This window comes from Eptatretus burgeri, chromosome 6, assembly GCF_056783735.1.
Source record: "Eptatretus burgeri isolate ZD-2024b chromosome 6, Ebu_testis_v1, whole genome shotgun sequence".
Taxonomy (NCBI): Eukaryota; Metazoa; Chordata; class Myxini; order Myxiniformes; family Myxinidae; genus Eptatretus; species Eptatretus burgeri.
In genome coordinates this window covers 33640326-33656709 of record NC_140966.1, presented here as the reverse complement: position 1 = coordinate 33656709, position 16384 = coordinate 33640326, and the positions used below count along the sequence as shown (strand labels likewise).

Here is a 16384-nt window from a genome sequence, read left to right as displayed (position 1 = left end):
AAAAGAAAAAAAAGAGGGGGGGGGAAGAGAACTTATCCAAAACAAGTCCTTCCAAAGCAAGTCAGGCAAGGAAGGTTAAGGGTACACTCCATCTCACCTGGTCTGAGGTCATCACACCCATTTGCGTCCTCAAGAACACCTCCAAATTGCATTTGCTTACCATCGATATCACCGTGCCACCATTGCTGTGTCACCTGCTGTCCAATGCAGGCCTTGTTGCCTGCTGCTGCTTGTGAGTAGGCCATATGGGCCGAAGCATTTTTGTGGGCCATTGAGGCCAAAGTGCTTTTGTGGGCCGTTGCGGCCAAAGATGCATTCCATTTTGTGTGCTCAGTGGGCCGAAGAACTCTTTGTGAGATTAGGCCACTGGGCCGACTGAACTCACCTGGTGAGAGGCCAATAAGGCCACAAAGTGAGGAAACCCTCAGGGGTGAATGGACAATACTGCCAAGAGAGGGCATGAAAGAGCGAACACGTGAATGAACTTTGACCTTTGAATGTCCTGCTCCTATGCAAATGTTAATGTTAAAAGTAAAATTGAATGCCCTCCCGTTCAAACCCATAATTAGAATGTTAAGTAGTGTGCATAGAGTGTGAATTTGTTTGTTAGATTTATGACCTGACACACTAGGATAGGGACATGCCAATCTTACTGTGACACTTTGGTTTTTGGAGTTAAGTGCTTCCCATGTTGTGGGCTAGAGTAAATGGGAGATCTGTGCTGTATGTTAGACAGGGCCATTGCCGTGGGCTGTCCCAGATAGAGGCTTGGGAGAGCCTCGGGAGAAAGGTGGGGGTAGTGTTCCGGAAATGGTGCTTTGTTGGCTACTAAATAGAGGATTAGCCCAGATCCCCCATTAAATGCATGTTTAGCTACGCTGTTCGGTAAAATGGACGTTACATGTGTGTCGGGAGGTGTCACAGGCTATTATTTGTTTGTGCGGTGGTGGTGTACCGAGAGCTTCCTCTTCTTCCTTCCCTTCTCTGGACGATAGGCCCCACCCAGTCAGCTGAGGGGGAGAGTGGCCTGAAGAAGGAAGTGAAACTAAAGGGAGGAGTTTGTCAGCTTCGAAAAGGGGCACGCCCCAAAAAGACAAGGTGGAAAGAACTGAGAGGACGGAGTTGAGCAGTCGGGCTTCGAGGCGAGCGTGCGCCTGGAAGGCAAGAGAGAAACGACAGGTGTCGAGGCGCGATATGCTGGATGAGCAGTCGGGCTTCGAGGCAAGCGTGCGCCGGGAAGGCAAGAGAGAAACGACGGATGTCGAGGCGCGATCTGCTGGATGAGCAGTCGGGCTTTGAGGCAAGCGTGCGCCGGGAAGGCAAGAGAGAAACGACGGATGTCGAGGCGCGATCTGCTGGATGAGCAGTCGGGCTTCGAGGCAAGCGTGCGCCGGGAAGGCAAGAGAGAAACGACGGATGTCGAGGCGCGATCTGCTGGATGAGCAGTCGGGCTTTGAGGTGAATGTGTGTCGGAAAGGCAAGAGAGAAACGACGGAGCCTCTGACTGTCCCTACTCACCTCACAGCTCGATGACGTCTTGGAATCCCATGTACCCAGCCTGCCGGAGCCCGGCACCTCGATTTGGCCTTGTCTGGTGAACAGGCCAGGCCTGGACTTGTATGCTGGACCTTGTGAGAAACCAGCTGAAACCCATCGTCGGTCTGACGGTCTTGTGCCGTCGACCTTACGCAAGGTCAGAGCGCGCGGAGGCCGCGTTCGGTGCGACAAAGGAAGACGAGCGCCATTTTGCCATGCGACGTGCTCGAGCTTGGGGGCTCGAATCCGTGGACATCCGCTTGTTACGAGCGACATTCGTGCTTTTGACACTTTCCTCTCGTCCATGAAACATCACCAAGTACTCTGTCTTGTCTGCATGCTGTCTATGTCTTCTCTGCATGTTATTTAAGGTATATCTTGGTAGGGACCCCTTCAAAACCCATAATCTGTAGTTCCCTAGTTAAGAACGGGTTATCGATTGATAAAAACATTGTCGTGAATATTTTGCTTGTGTTGTGTTCCCTGATGTTCCCCAATAAATCTGGCTGATGCGTATGAAGTTGCCGCTTTGGATTAATTTGTGTCGCGTCGAGGAACGATCCGTTCGATTGGCATATAAAACCAAAATCGTTACAGACTGGCAGAAAACGCTCGACATCTGACAAAACCAGTCTCTAACCGGGGTCTATTTCCCAACTGGTAAGGTCCAGGGGTACGTTGGTATCGCGATTGAAGACGTGTGAACCGAGGCCTGTGCCGAGCCAGCCGGCGTTATAAACCCCGGAGATGGCGGTGGTGAGGGTGGCGCCAAATCTGTAACATTTGGCTATCAAGAGTCAGGTGTGAATCCCGCCACCCCCGGAGCCGCAACAATATATATATATATATATATATATATATATATATATATATATATATATATATATATATATATATATATATATATATATATATATATATATATATTTATTATGTACCACTTGCAATCATGTGAACCACCGAAAGGACTGAGTTTGTGCGTGCTATGCTTGCCTGCTTCTGCATGCTGTGTTTGCTCTTCTTTGGAGACTTGTAAAGGAAAATGGAGATTTCGGATTTCCAAAGGGAGAGAGAGAGACAGAGACAGAGACAGAGACAAACCTGGAAGGACAAATATTTGGGTTGTTATGCCTTTTCATGATTATTGCGTGGAAGCAGCCAAGAGACGAGTGTGAGCAGTACGTCGACAGGCAAGCATTAAAGTTCGTAAGCGGTGTAAGCCTTCGACATCGGTTATATATCACAGACGTGCAGCCACGTGGCGATATCTTCAGAGCGGGGGTGGTTGGGGGATACTGGCGACTTTGGGATTCTCCTTTTTTATGCTGGCTTATCCCTGCGAGAAGAGAATCGGCGGATAGATTGAATTCTGTGGTATAGAGGGAGGAAAGGGATTACGCTCGGGAAACTTTGTTCATTTGTTTTCAAAAATACAGCTGAGCACAAGTTGCTGTCCTCTTATCACGGGCTCGCTGGTCGTGGCAACATGATGGTGTTGCAAGCTTGCGCCGCTCTGTGCCTTGCTCTGCTCGCGTGCCCGTCGTGCGCGACAAAGAGCGAAAGAGATATCATTTACCAACTGGAAGAACAAGTCGTATCAATGGGGGTACGTGCCGATGATGCGCATTGGATTTGTGTTTGTGAGTGCACATTTTGGTGGGGGGATGGGGTGGGGGTGAGATGTTTGAGAGCACATTGTTGATGAATGTTATGATGATATTTGGTGCATTCGAGCAATATAAAATAGCCTTGAAGTGTTGTCGAACACTGAAAAATATCCACGGAATTGCAATGCCAAATTGGATGAGTGCATACACTCTTACCAGAGAAGCAATGCTTCCGAAACAGTCAGAGGTGTCTCATGGCAATAGATGCAAGCACTCACTGCTTGGGTTCATATTGTCTTGAACAACACCAGTTAGGACGGGAATTTTGAATTTGGTTCCGGCACACTTGAAAATGGCCTTCTCTTGCAAAACAACAGCTTAATATTTAATGTCCATCATCAAAAGTTTGCAGATGGAATGGACAAACAGCTAAACATTCCTGCAGCTTATTTATCGATGTCTCTGCACCCAAAGCGACAATCAGTTTATTATCGGTCCAAGAATCAAACTCCGATAAGACGGCTCAAAAGACAGTATGTATGCAACATGTGAGTTATCATCCCCAATACACCACCAATCATGATCATACGAGAATGGAGATATGGTGTATGTGTGTTGTATGAATGCATGTGTTTGTATGTACTTATATACATATATATATATATATATATATATATATATATATATATATATATATATATATATATCTTCTTCTTCTTTCGGCTGCTCCCGTTAGGGGTCGCCACAGCGGATCATCCGTATGATCCGCATAGTGATTTGGCACATGTTTTACGCCGGATGCCCTTCCTGACGCAACCCTGGTCGCCTCTTACGACACAGGGATATGGTACACCGATTTTATCCCGGGTATACACCGGCCCAGTACATTGGTACTCATTTCGCCGACCTCGGAAGGATGACAGGCTGAGTCAACCCCCTGGTGTATTAATTCAGTGGCCCAATGGGGCTTGAACTCAGGACCTTTTGGATCCCAAGCCACTGCCCTAACCACTGCGCCAACACCAGGATATATATATATATATATATATATATATATATATATATATATATATATATATATATATATATATATGTATGTATGCATGCGTGTTTCATGTGATAAATGTGAGTGTGTGTGTGTGTGTGTGTGTGTGTGTGTGTGTGTGTGTGTGTGTGTGTGTGTATGTATGTATGTATGTATGTATATATATATATATATATATATATATATGTATATATATATATATATATATATATATATATATATATATATATATATATATGTAACATGTATTTGTGTATACTGTATATGTGTGTATGTATTGTATGTGTGTATCCTGTATATGTATTTGTATGCATGTATGTCGAATATGTATGTATGTATACTGTATGTGTGTTTTTATGTTTGGATACTGTGTATATGTGTGTATGTATACTGTATATGTGTGTTTGTTTGAATGTATATGTGTATGGATGTATGGATGTGTGTATACTGGATACGTATATGTATGTATACTGTATTTGTGTGTGTTTGGTTGTATTTATGTACACTGGATGTGTATAATGTATGTAGACTGTATATGTGTGTGTATTTATGTACACTGGATGTGTATATGTATGTATATATGTTTACTGTATATGTGTGAATTTATGTACACTGGATATGTATGTATGTATGTTTGCATCCAAAACCCGCATTTTTCACAAATTTAAAGAAAGAGATGTGTGTAGTACATGAATTTTGTGGGAACATAAAACTATAATTCAATTGTAATGATATATGTACCTACAAAATAATTTATTTTTAAACAAAATAAAGAAAACAACTATCACAGAACATGATTATATTAGCTGAAAGAAAATATTTATGATATTGAGGGGGATCGTCTGAGACAGGCACCTCATCAAGTACTTCTAATTCTGGTACTCTGCTGAAGGCTGACTCAGTGTTGTCAAAGCAGTCTCATGGCAAAGATTACACTGGGTGGTTTGCCATCACCTTCCCAATGGTAATCAGGGCAGGGATATGGAATTTGTTGAGCGTGCGAGTGTTCACTCTCTGACTCTTTTGAAAGACACCAAGGAATCTTTATACCGTCCACCAACTAATGCCGGCAGACTGGATTTACAGTTTAACATCCATCCGATGAAGGATACAAACACACACACACACACACACACACACACACACACACACACACACACACACACACACACACACACACACACACACACACACACACACACACACACACACACATTGATGCCTCACACTGCCTGTGAAACACCTGGGTAACAAGTGAGAGCTGATATGACATTTAAATCCAGGTTAGACAACTCAAAGGCGAGTATGGATACATCATAGGCTATCGTGGCTGACTAATTACAACATGTTAGTCAAAATTACTTTTTGAGAATTTCCACCAAAGAGTTAGCATTTCTTTGAACAAATGTGTCGAGGTCTTTCATGCAGCTATCAGTCCCATCTGCTGCCATTTACTGGTGGGCATTGGAGATCTCACAGAATCTTGAGAAAAGACTGGCCATGACATTTTGAATTTCTGCCTGAAAAAATGGGGGTACTATCATGGGGGTACCAGCAAGCCAAATTAATAATTTAACCCACATTCATATACATGCATATATATATATATATATATATATATATATATATATATATATATATATATATATATATATATATATATATATATAGAGGTAGTCATCGACTTACGACCTATGCGACTTACGACTGTTCGACTTTATGACCACGTCAGGTGGCCCCAAAAAAAAAAAATCTTTTTTTTTTTTGTTTGTTTGTAAAATATACGTTGTTCGACTTACGACCGATTGTTCGGAACCAATTGCGGTCGTAAGTCGACGACTACATATATATATATATATATATATATATATATATATATATATATATATATATATATATATATATATATATATATATATATATATATATGAGGCCCCGCGAGGAGTGATGTAAGCGACATTTTTTAATGATATGATGATGACAGGCTCGGATGATAGGGGAAGGGTTAAAATAGTACTATATGGCATTAACTCCAAAATGGCCGATGTGTCCCTCATATATATATATATATATATATATATATATATATATATATATATATATATATATATATATATATATATATATATATATATATATATATATATATATATATATATATATATATATATATATATATATATATATATATATATATATATATATATATATATATATATATATATATATATACGTATGCATATATATACATATATATGATGTCCGTCTAAAAAGTAATGGGACTGAGCCTGCTGTGTGTTCCACTTACACAACTTGAATGAACAGGATGCGTCATAGTCTTTTGCAACATTCCAGCAATATTTATGATTGGTGATGGTTGACTGGATTCATTGTCTGATTTTTTACAGGTCGTGCTTTACACGTTGTCTTGTCTGAGTCATCGCGCTATGAGTCGTGAGCAGAGAGCCAAGGTTGCGTCACAGTCTTTTGCAACATTCCAGCAATATATATGATTGGTGATGGTTGACTGTGCTCCTTGTCTGATTTTTTACAGGTTGTGCTTTACACATTGTCTCGTCTGAGCCGTTGCGCTATGAGTCGTGAGCGGAGAGCCAATCTGAAGTTTCTTGCCAAGTTTAGCAAAACACCTTCCGAATCCTTCGCAATGCTGCAGCAAGTCTACGGGGAAGAAACGATGCCACATACACATGCATTTGAATGGCACAAGAAGTTCAAAGAGGGATGGGAGGAGGTTCAAGATGATCCATGGTCTGGAAGACCTTCAACGAGCAGAACGGCGGACAAAATCGGGCGTGTGAAGCAGATGGTGCACACAGATCATCGACTCAGTGCGGATGATTGCTGAGGAACTTTCAATCAACAAGGACACTGTCTGGAGCATCATCACTGAAAATTTCGAAGTGCACAAGGAGTGCGCAAAGCTGGTCCCCAAGCTGTTGTCTGAGGACCAGAAACAGCAAAGAGTCAGTGTCTAAAAAGACATTATCGAGCGCTTCGAGGACGATCCAGACATGCTTGGGAGAGTCATTACTGGCGATGAATCGTGGATATTCGAATGCGATCCCGAGACCAAACGGCAGAGTCATCAGTGGAAAAGTCCGGCATCACCACCACCAAAGAAAGCAAGGATGTCGAAGTCGAAGGTCAAGGTGATGCTCATCACGTTTTTGACATCAAAGGCATCGTCCACTTCGTGTTTCTACCACAGGGTGTGTACAATATGTGTACAAGGAGATCCTCCGGCAGCTCATGAGATCAGTCTGGTTCAAGAAGAGGGATCTGGTGGAGAACAACGCCTGGGTGCTCCACCATGACAATGCCCCTGCTCACAGTGTCCTGAGCATCCGACAGTTTCTGGCAGATAAAAACGTGCCAACTCTGGAGTAACTCCCGTATTCGCCAGACATGGCCCCTTGTGATTTTTTCCCTTTTCCCCAAGCTCAAGGAGGTGATCTAGGGGACCCGATTTCCTGATGTGGAGGCCATCAAAAGGGCCTTGACGACGGAGCCCCGGAGGATTCCAGTAGAAGCCTTCCGGGGGTGCATCAAAGCGTGGAAGAAGAGGATGGACAAGTGTGTGAGAAGAGAGGGAAACTATATTGAAGGGGACAAGCTGTGATTTCAATATATTTTTTGGAATAAAATTTCTGTGAAGTCAGTCTCGTTTCTTTTTAGATGGACCATATATATATATATATATATATATATATATATATATATATATATATATATATATATATATATATATATATATATATATATATATATATATATATGTATATATGTATATATATGTATATATATATATATATATATATATATATATGTCTATAACCTTGACCTCATATAACCTTGAGCTTAGAGAACAATATATATATATATATATATATATATATATATATATATATATATATATATATATATATATATATATGTATGATATATATATATATATATATAACATATATAGATATATATAACATATATATATATAACATATATATATATATAATATATATATATATATATATATATATATATATATATATATATATAACATATATATATATATAAAATATATATATACAATATATCAAATACATATAGAGTATATAACATATATAACACATATATATACATATATGTATATATATATATATATATAACATACATATATATATATATACATATATATATATATATATATATATATGTACCAGTTGTACTGGGCCCGGTGTATGCCCCAGTTAGAATAGGTGTACCATACCCCTGTGTGTCGTAAGAGGCGACCAGGGTTGCGTCAGGAAGGGCATCCGGCGTAAAAACCTATGCCAAATCATTATGCGGACAACAAAACGAATTTCCATACCGGATCGGTCGAGGCCCGGGTTACCAACGACCGCCACCGGTACCGGTGGTCAGCAGGGTACCAGTGGAAATTGTGCTACTGCTGGGCGAAGGAGGATAAGGAGACGGGGAAGGCGAGTCCGGAGGCAGTGGGAGAGGGGGAAGGGTAGAAGTGTGGAGGTGAGAGTTGGAACTCTGAATGTTGGGACAATGACTGGCAAAGGGCGAGAGTTGGCTGATATGATGGAGAGAAGAAAGGTGGACATACTGTGTGTACAAGAGACCAAGTGGATGGGGAGTAAGGCTTGGAGCATTGGAGGTGGTTTCAAACTGTTCTACCATGGTGTGGATGGGAGGAGAAATGGTGTCGGGGTAATCCTGAAGGAAGATTATGTCAAGAGGGTATTGGAGGTGAGGTGAGTGTCTGACCGAGTGATGAGTGTGAAGTTGGAAATTGAAGGGGTGATGATGAATGTCATCAGTGCATATGCCCCACATATGGGGTGTGAGATGGAGTATAAAGAAGATTTCTGGAGTGAGTTAGATGAAGTGGTGGAGAGTGTATCCAAGGATGAAAGAGTGGTGATTGGAGCAGATTTCAATGGGCATGTTGGGGAAGGGAATAAAGAGGATGAGGAGATGATGGGTAGGTACGGTCTCAACAAGAGAAATGTGGAAGGGCAAATGGTGGTAGAGTTTGCAAAAAGAATGGAAATGGCAGTTGAAAATATGTATTTCAAGAAGAAGGAGGAACACAGGGTGACGTACGAAAGTGGAGGAAAGTGCACACAGGTGGATTACATCTTCAGCAGGAGATGCAACCTGAAAGAGATTAGTGACTCTAAGGTGGTGGCAGGGGAGAGTGTAGCTCGACAGCATCGATTGGTGGTTTGTAGGATGACTTTAGAGGTGAAGTTGAGGAACAGAGTGAGGGCTGAACCAAGGACCAGATGGTGGAAGCTGAAGGAGGAAGACTGTTGCGTGAAATTTAGAGAGGAGGTGAGACAGGCGTTGGATGGTGGTAAAGATGGGTGGGATGATTGGGCAACGACAGCAGAAGTTGTGAGGGAGATAGCTAGGAAGGTACTTGGTGTGACATCTGGACAGAGGAAGGAAGATAAGGAGACTTGGTGGTGGAATGAGGAAGTAGAGGAAAGTATAAGGAAGAAGGGGTTGGCGAAAAAGAAGTGGGATAGGCAGAGAGACGAAGAAAGTCGGCAGGAGTACAAGGAGTGGCGGCGAAAGGCAAAGAGAGAGGTGGCATAGGCCAAGGAAAAGGCATATGATGAGTTGTATGAGAAGTTGGATACAAAAGAAGGGGAAAAGGATTTATACCGATTGGCAAGACAGAGGGACCGAGCTGGGAAGGATGTGCTGCAGGTGAGGGTGATAAAGGACGCAAATGGGAATGTGCTGACGAGTGAGGAGAGTGTGTTGAGAAGGTGGATGGAGTACTTTGAGGAGCTGATGAATGAAGAAAATGAGAGAGAGAGAAGGTTGGAAGAGGTGGAGATAGTGAATCAGGAAGTAGGGTGGATCAGTAAGGATGAAGTGAGGACTGCTATGAAGAAGATGAAAAGTGGAAAGGCAGTTGGCCCAGATGGTATACCAGTGGAGGCAGGAAGTGCTAAGGAGAGATGGCAGTGGGGTTGTTAAACAGATTGTTTGATGATGTCTTGGAAAGTGAGAGGATGCCGGAGGAGTGGAGATTAAGTGTACTGGTTCCGATTTTCAAGAATAAGGGTGATATGCAGAGCTGTAGAAATTACAGAGGGATAAAGTTGTTAAGCCACACCATGAAGGTGTGGGAAAGAGTAGTGGAAGCTCGGTTGAGAGGAGAGGTGACGATCTGTGAGCAGCAATATGGGTTTATGCCAGGAAAGAGCACCACTGATGCAATGTTTGCTTTGAGAATGTTGATGGAGAAGTATAGGGAAGGCCAGAAGGGGTTACATTGTGTGTTTGTGGATTTAGAGAAAGCTTATGATAGGGTGCCAAAAGAGGAGTTGTGGCATTGTATGAGGAAGTCGGGAGTGGTGGAGAAGTATGTGAGGATCGTGCAGGATATGTATGAGGACAGTGTGACAGCGGTGAGGTGTGCGGTAGGAATGACGCATCGGTTTAAGGTTAAAGTGGGATTGCACCAAGGATCGACTCTGAGCCCTTTCCTGTTTGCAATGGTGATGGACAGGTTGACGGACGAGATCAGACTGGAGTCCCCATGGACTATGATGTTCGCGGATGACATCATGATCTGTAGGGAGCAGGCTGAGGCGAGCCTCGAGCGGTGGAGGTACGCATTGGAGAGAAGGGGAATGATAGTCAGTCGGAGTAAGACGGAGTGCATGTGCGTAAATGAGAGGGAGGGTGGTGGTATGGTGCGGTTGCAAGGAGTTGAGGTGGGGAAGGTGGATTGGTTTAAATACTTGGGATCAACTGTCCAAAGTAACGGAGAGTGTGGGAGAGAAGTGAAAAAGAGAATGCAGGCAGGATGGAGTGGGTGGAGAAGAATTGCAGGAGTGATTTGTGACAGAAGAGTAGCTCCAAGAGTGAAGGGGAAAGTATACAAGACGGTAGTGAGACCAGCTATGTTGTATGGTTTGGAGGCGGTGGCACTAACAAAAAGACAGGAAGCGGAGCTGGAGGTGGCAGAGTTAAAGATGCTGCGATTCTCGTTGCGAGTGACGAGGATGGATAGGATAAGAAATGAGTATATTAGAGGGACAGCGCAGGTAGGACGGTTTGGAGACAAAGTGAGAGAGGCGAGATTGAGATGGTTTGGACATGTGCACATGAGGGAAGCGGAGTATATCGGGAGAAGGATGTTGAAGATGGAGCCACCAGGCAGGAGGAGAAGAGGAAGGCCAAAGAAGAGGTTCATGGATACGGTGAGGGCGGACATGTGGGTGGTTGGAGTGTCAATGGAAGATGTGGAGGTTCGAGCGAAATGGAGACGGTTGATCCGCTGTGGCGACCCCTCACGGGAGCAAGCCGAAAGAGGAAGAAGAAGATATATATATTTTTATATATATATATATATATATATATATATATATATATATATATATATATATATATATATATATATATATATATACAGGTAAACCGGGCGTAGTGGTGTGCGCCTGTAATCCGGATACTCGGAGGCTTGGGTTGGAGGATCGCTTGAGGACGGGAGCTCTGCACTGGGCCGTGCTATGAGAGGGTGTAGGGCAGCCTGGAATCATGACGAAACCCAATCCATATCCCTGTGTCGTAAGAGGCGACCAGGGTTGCGTCAGGAAGGGCATCCGGCGTAAAACCTGTGCCAAATCAGTATGCGGATCATAACGGATGATCCGCTGTGGCGACCCCTAACGGGAGCAGCCGAAAGACGAACAACAACATATATATATATATATATATATATATATATATATATATATATATATATATATATATATATATATATACAGGTAGTCGTCGAATTACGACCGCAATTGGTTCCGACCAATCGGTCGTAAGTCGACTTAGTCGTAAGTCGAATAACGTATATTTTACATACAAAAAAAAAACATTTTTTTTTGGGGCCACTTTACGTGGTCGTAAAGTGGTCGTAAAGTCCAACAGTCGTAAGTCGCATAGGTCGTAAGTCGACGACTACCTGTATATACAAACACACACACACACCCACATATATGTATATAAGTGGGCTGTGCATTTATTGTCAGGTCAGGCCAGATTAGATCTGTGACTTGCTGCAGGTACCATGTAAACCTGTACTAACCTGTTTCATCGTCAGATTGTTGGCGACTAAGCCGTCTCCCCCACCAGGTTTCCTGGTGAGGAGGGTGTATGGATATGGACACCCAACAGGATTAATAACAAAACCTGTCAAAGGGAGGATGAGCTCCTTGTGATCCAACGGCCATTCATATCTCGTGCCCAACTGTGTCTGCGGTCGTCTCCTGCAGTTGGTTTACTTATTTTAGGAGGTTGGTGGTAGGATTTGCACTCTGGCCACCATAAAACCCTTCAATCTGCAAACCACAAGAGAAAGGCAAAGAAACTTGAAACCCATTCCGTGGGCCAAACCTCCTGTGTAGCTACCCTTCGCAGGGCAGCTCACTGTATGATGGGATTGAGGCAAAGCCTTCGGGACCCCCACTCTTTGATGATAGGAGGAAAACCATGCGGTAGCCTTGTCGGGGTGTTGCTGAGGTGCCGTCCACCAGACTTCAAGACCGCCATCTTTGATGTTGCCAGTGGATGTCTCGGAACTCACCATCATGTGAAGAATAATTTTGTCTCTCAAGGGACACTGGATAACTTTGACAAGAGTCACAGGGCCAGGCTTAATGGCAGAGCTGAGCTGTTCAGGGAGTTAAGGTGTAAAATTCTACGTGTGCTGAGGGTGGACAAGGAGGCCGATGTGTGAGAGGAATCTGTGAGGGGGTAGAGCATCACCTGTAGTGAAGTGATTCTCGTCCTCCTTACAGGGGTATTCGTGTATTGCGTTCATCCAAGTCCATCCCTCGGTGTACTGCAGTTAGAGCGGAGGGTGGTGGGCTCTTGACAGAGGAGTCCGAAGTGAAGGCCCGCTGGCCCGGTTACTTTGAGCGGTTGTACCAGGCTGATCCACCAGCTGCTGAGTTGGACGTCAGTCAGGGGTGTTGCAATCCCTATCGCTAACCCTCCAATCAACTGCGGTCCAACTTCGCTTGTGGAAACAGAGGCTGCGGTGAATTGGTTGAAATGGGGTAAAGCTCCAGGGATCTCTGGCATCCATGCTGAACTTCTCAAGGCTGGTGGAAATGCTGTACTCCTGTCGTTGCATGCCGTTCTGTGTTCTACCTGGAACACAGGCATCGTCCCAACTGACTGGAAGACGGGCCTTGACTTCTCTCTTTGGAAAGGGAAGGGTGAAAGGGAAGGAAAGGGAAGAGACCGATCTCTGAGAACAGCCAGAGGAGTTGACTCTCACAATATGATGGCATTGATGAAAAACAGTTATAAAATATGATCAGATGGTTGAATTGGAGAAGATGAAGAGCAGGAGACATTTGTGGGAACTTGCCATCGATTGAAATCCAGGTTGTTGGTAGGGTGCATGGATGTGAAAAGGAGCTCAGGGAGGAGGCAGGACGGGTTGAAACTGGGGGGATGTGGAGTGAGGGGAAGGCTGAGAGAGTGTCGGGTGGGGGCTGGGACAGTGCAGGATGTGTATGTGTGCATACATACTGTGCATACTTTTTAATACAACAATTCTCAAACCTTCAACATCATTATGACTTCACCATCACCTTGGGCTCACTGTGACATGGGGCTCCAACAACCTTTCAAAAGCCTGGATGGTGTGTTTATTATGCCACAGACAGAGATAAGGGTGCTGCTGTGAACATGTTTAGCTTGGTTCAGGATCATCAGCACAAGCGCAATGTAGTGCCTCTATCATCTGCTATGGCTTGAACATCCTTTCCGATGATAGGTAGCTTTTTACCCCCTACCTGTGAATAGCTGGACAACAGATTGAGTCCGATTACAGCAATAACTACACAATCTGTGAACAACAAACGTCAGCTGTCATGCGATTGCAGTCTTTTCCATTGCTGGAGCTGTAATGGGACTTTATACTACAACTACAGTGATAAAATGTAATTAAATAATTATGTCTTATTGCTGTTGTGATAATTATAAACAGGTTGTGTGACAGACACTTGCTGTAAGTCCGAAGTAAAATGGGCCATGTAACCTTTAGAGGCAATTTGGTTCTAATGATCATAGCAGGGGGGAGATATAAATTACACACACACACACACACACACACACACACACACACACACACACACACACACACACACACACACACACACACACACACACACACACACACACACGAAAATTAGGATCAAACCATCAGAGCAATTTGAAAAATAAGATGAGTAATGAGAAATCTCTGGTATACTGAGCCACTAGTCTGCTCCACGGCTGTTTAATTGTTTTGAATGGACGACAGCTGGCTCTTCAAAAGATTTATTGCACTCTGCTTGAATTTTCCTCTTGCACTGATAAATGGCGATGCATTTCCATTCATCTACCAAAGTTGTCTTTGCAAAACTTTTATGATTTGGATTAACGCTCGAGTTCTGGCCCAGAATCTCTTCTTCTTAATTGTGCCGCAAGTGGTATATTTTGGGGGTTTTGTGTGAATCGCATCTTGTTTAATAATACAAAAACATTGCTTCATTAAGGTTTTTTTCAAGAAAACTATTTGTTTTCTGTGCTGTGCTACTACCCTGGTGAAGCATCTAGCATTTCTTTCCCACGAACGCATTCTTCTCCGGGAGTTTCGGCTGTGGGCCTCCAAGGGAGAACTGTTTGGCCATCCATCCAGGTAGGCGCTAAACCCCTGGACACGCCAGTATTACTCATTGTGTATAATCTGCTTCAATTGATAAGCCAAAAATATTATCTCTATTTAATGACTATTTAAAGTGAAGGTACTATATAATGAGACTGGTAATCGGATGTTACATCTTGGAACAGCAAGTCATGCCAGGAGCTACCAACAAACTTTCTTTTCTGGGTTTCCATGTGAAACAAATATCAGCACAAGAGCTGTGATTATACAGTGAAAGTACAGCTTTGACTTCACTTGATGAGCAATTCCATGATAATAAGATTGCTGTGTTCATGCTGGCCTAGTTAATCAGCTTACTGAATCATCAAATGGGATTATTCGCAATGATGTCTTTTTCAGTGACTGAGACAAGCATACAGAGATGCAAATGATAGATCTGTTTTGGTAAGGGACTCATCATGGTGTTATTGAACTTTTAAATTGATGTCATTATCATCTCTCCTTTTGCAGTATCATTTTCATCTGTGTATGTTGTGTCTCTTTTGAGCTCGGTTGGACTTCACAACGAGGGATTTTCAGATCTCAGTTTGAAATACTGTACACACATCTATAATCTGGCTTCCAACAGGAAGCTGGTAAATGATGGGCTTTGTACAATACGTGTGGCTTTTACATTTTGAGGCTGTGAAGCACTTACTCATGCTGGTCTTTCTTCTTTCTCCCATTTCTGTTTCTTTTTGCCTTTCCTTTTTTTTGTCCTATTTCTACTTTAGTTTCTGCTTCAGCTTCTTTCTATCTTACCTAGTTGAGGTTTTTTCTCGTTTCAACATCCTTCCATTAATGGTGTCCTTCAGCTTTAAAGCCTTCTTTTCAGAAGGTTTATATTGTTGCATATTTGGGGGTCGTGACCACCTACAGGATGCAATCATGCAACGACACCCCAGAAGGCAGCAGCCACCTCCAAAGTTACGTAGCCAGTTGCAGCCTTGATGCTGAGCAGAGTATAAACAGGTCATTTAACCACGTGAAACAGGATTCATACCACTAAATTGGGAACATAAAACTCTCTTTAACAACATTTTCCACACTGTATATACCCAAATAACCATAAACCTAAGCCATATAAATAACCATTTTCAAACGGAAGACCAAATACTGCATTCGAGTTGTCAGAAAGAACCCGAAGAAGTAAAGAGCAAAGATGGAGTCATCCATGAGGAACCTGGATAGGATTCAGGTTTCAGCCACTACTCCACAACCCTCAAACCCATCCAGGTGCAGCCAATTGAGCCTTGCAGACAAATTTCTACAAGAATTTACTTCTCCTTCGAGAGATAGATAACAAAAGAGAGGAATAGAGAGTAAATGAGATAAACGAGAAGAAGAAAGCACGAATTAGAATGAATAAAGAGGATTTTGAAAAAAGTAGAAAGAAGGATGAAAAGAACAAATAAGTCGGGAAGAAACCAAATCGATAGATTTCAGCAG

The 16384-nt window shown here is 42.9% G+C and overlaps 1 protein-coding gene across 1 annotated transcript in view; it reads left to right on the top strand.

The window, feature by feature from the left end:
• The first annotated feature begins 2784 nt into the window (after window positions 1-2784).
• Window positions 2785-16384, top strand: part of LOC147024520 (olfactomedin-like protein 3A) — a 59784-nt gene continuing 46184 nt past the window's right edge. The window contains exon 1 of the mRNA XM_085884526.1: window positions 2785-3142. Within this exon, the coding sequence (XP_085740652.1) occupies window positions 3023-3142 (120 nt within the window). The 5' untranslated portion in view covers window positions 2785-3022. The remainder of the gene's footprint in view (window positions 3143-16384) is intronic.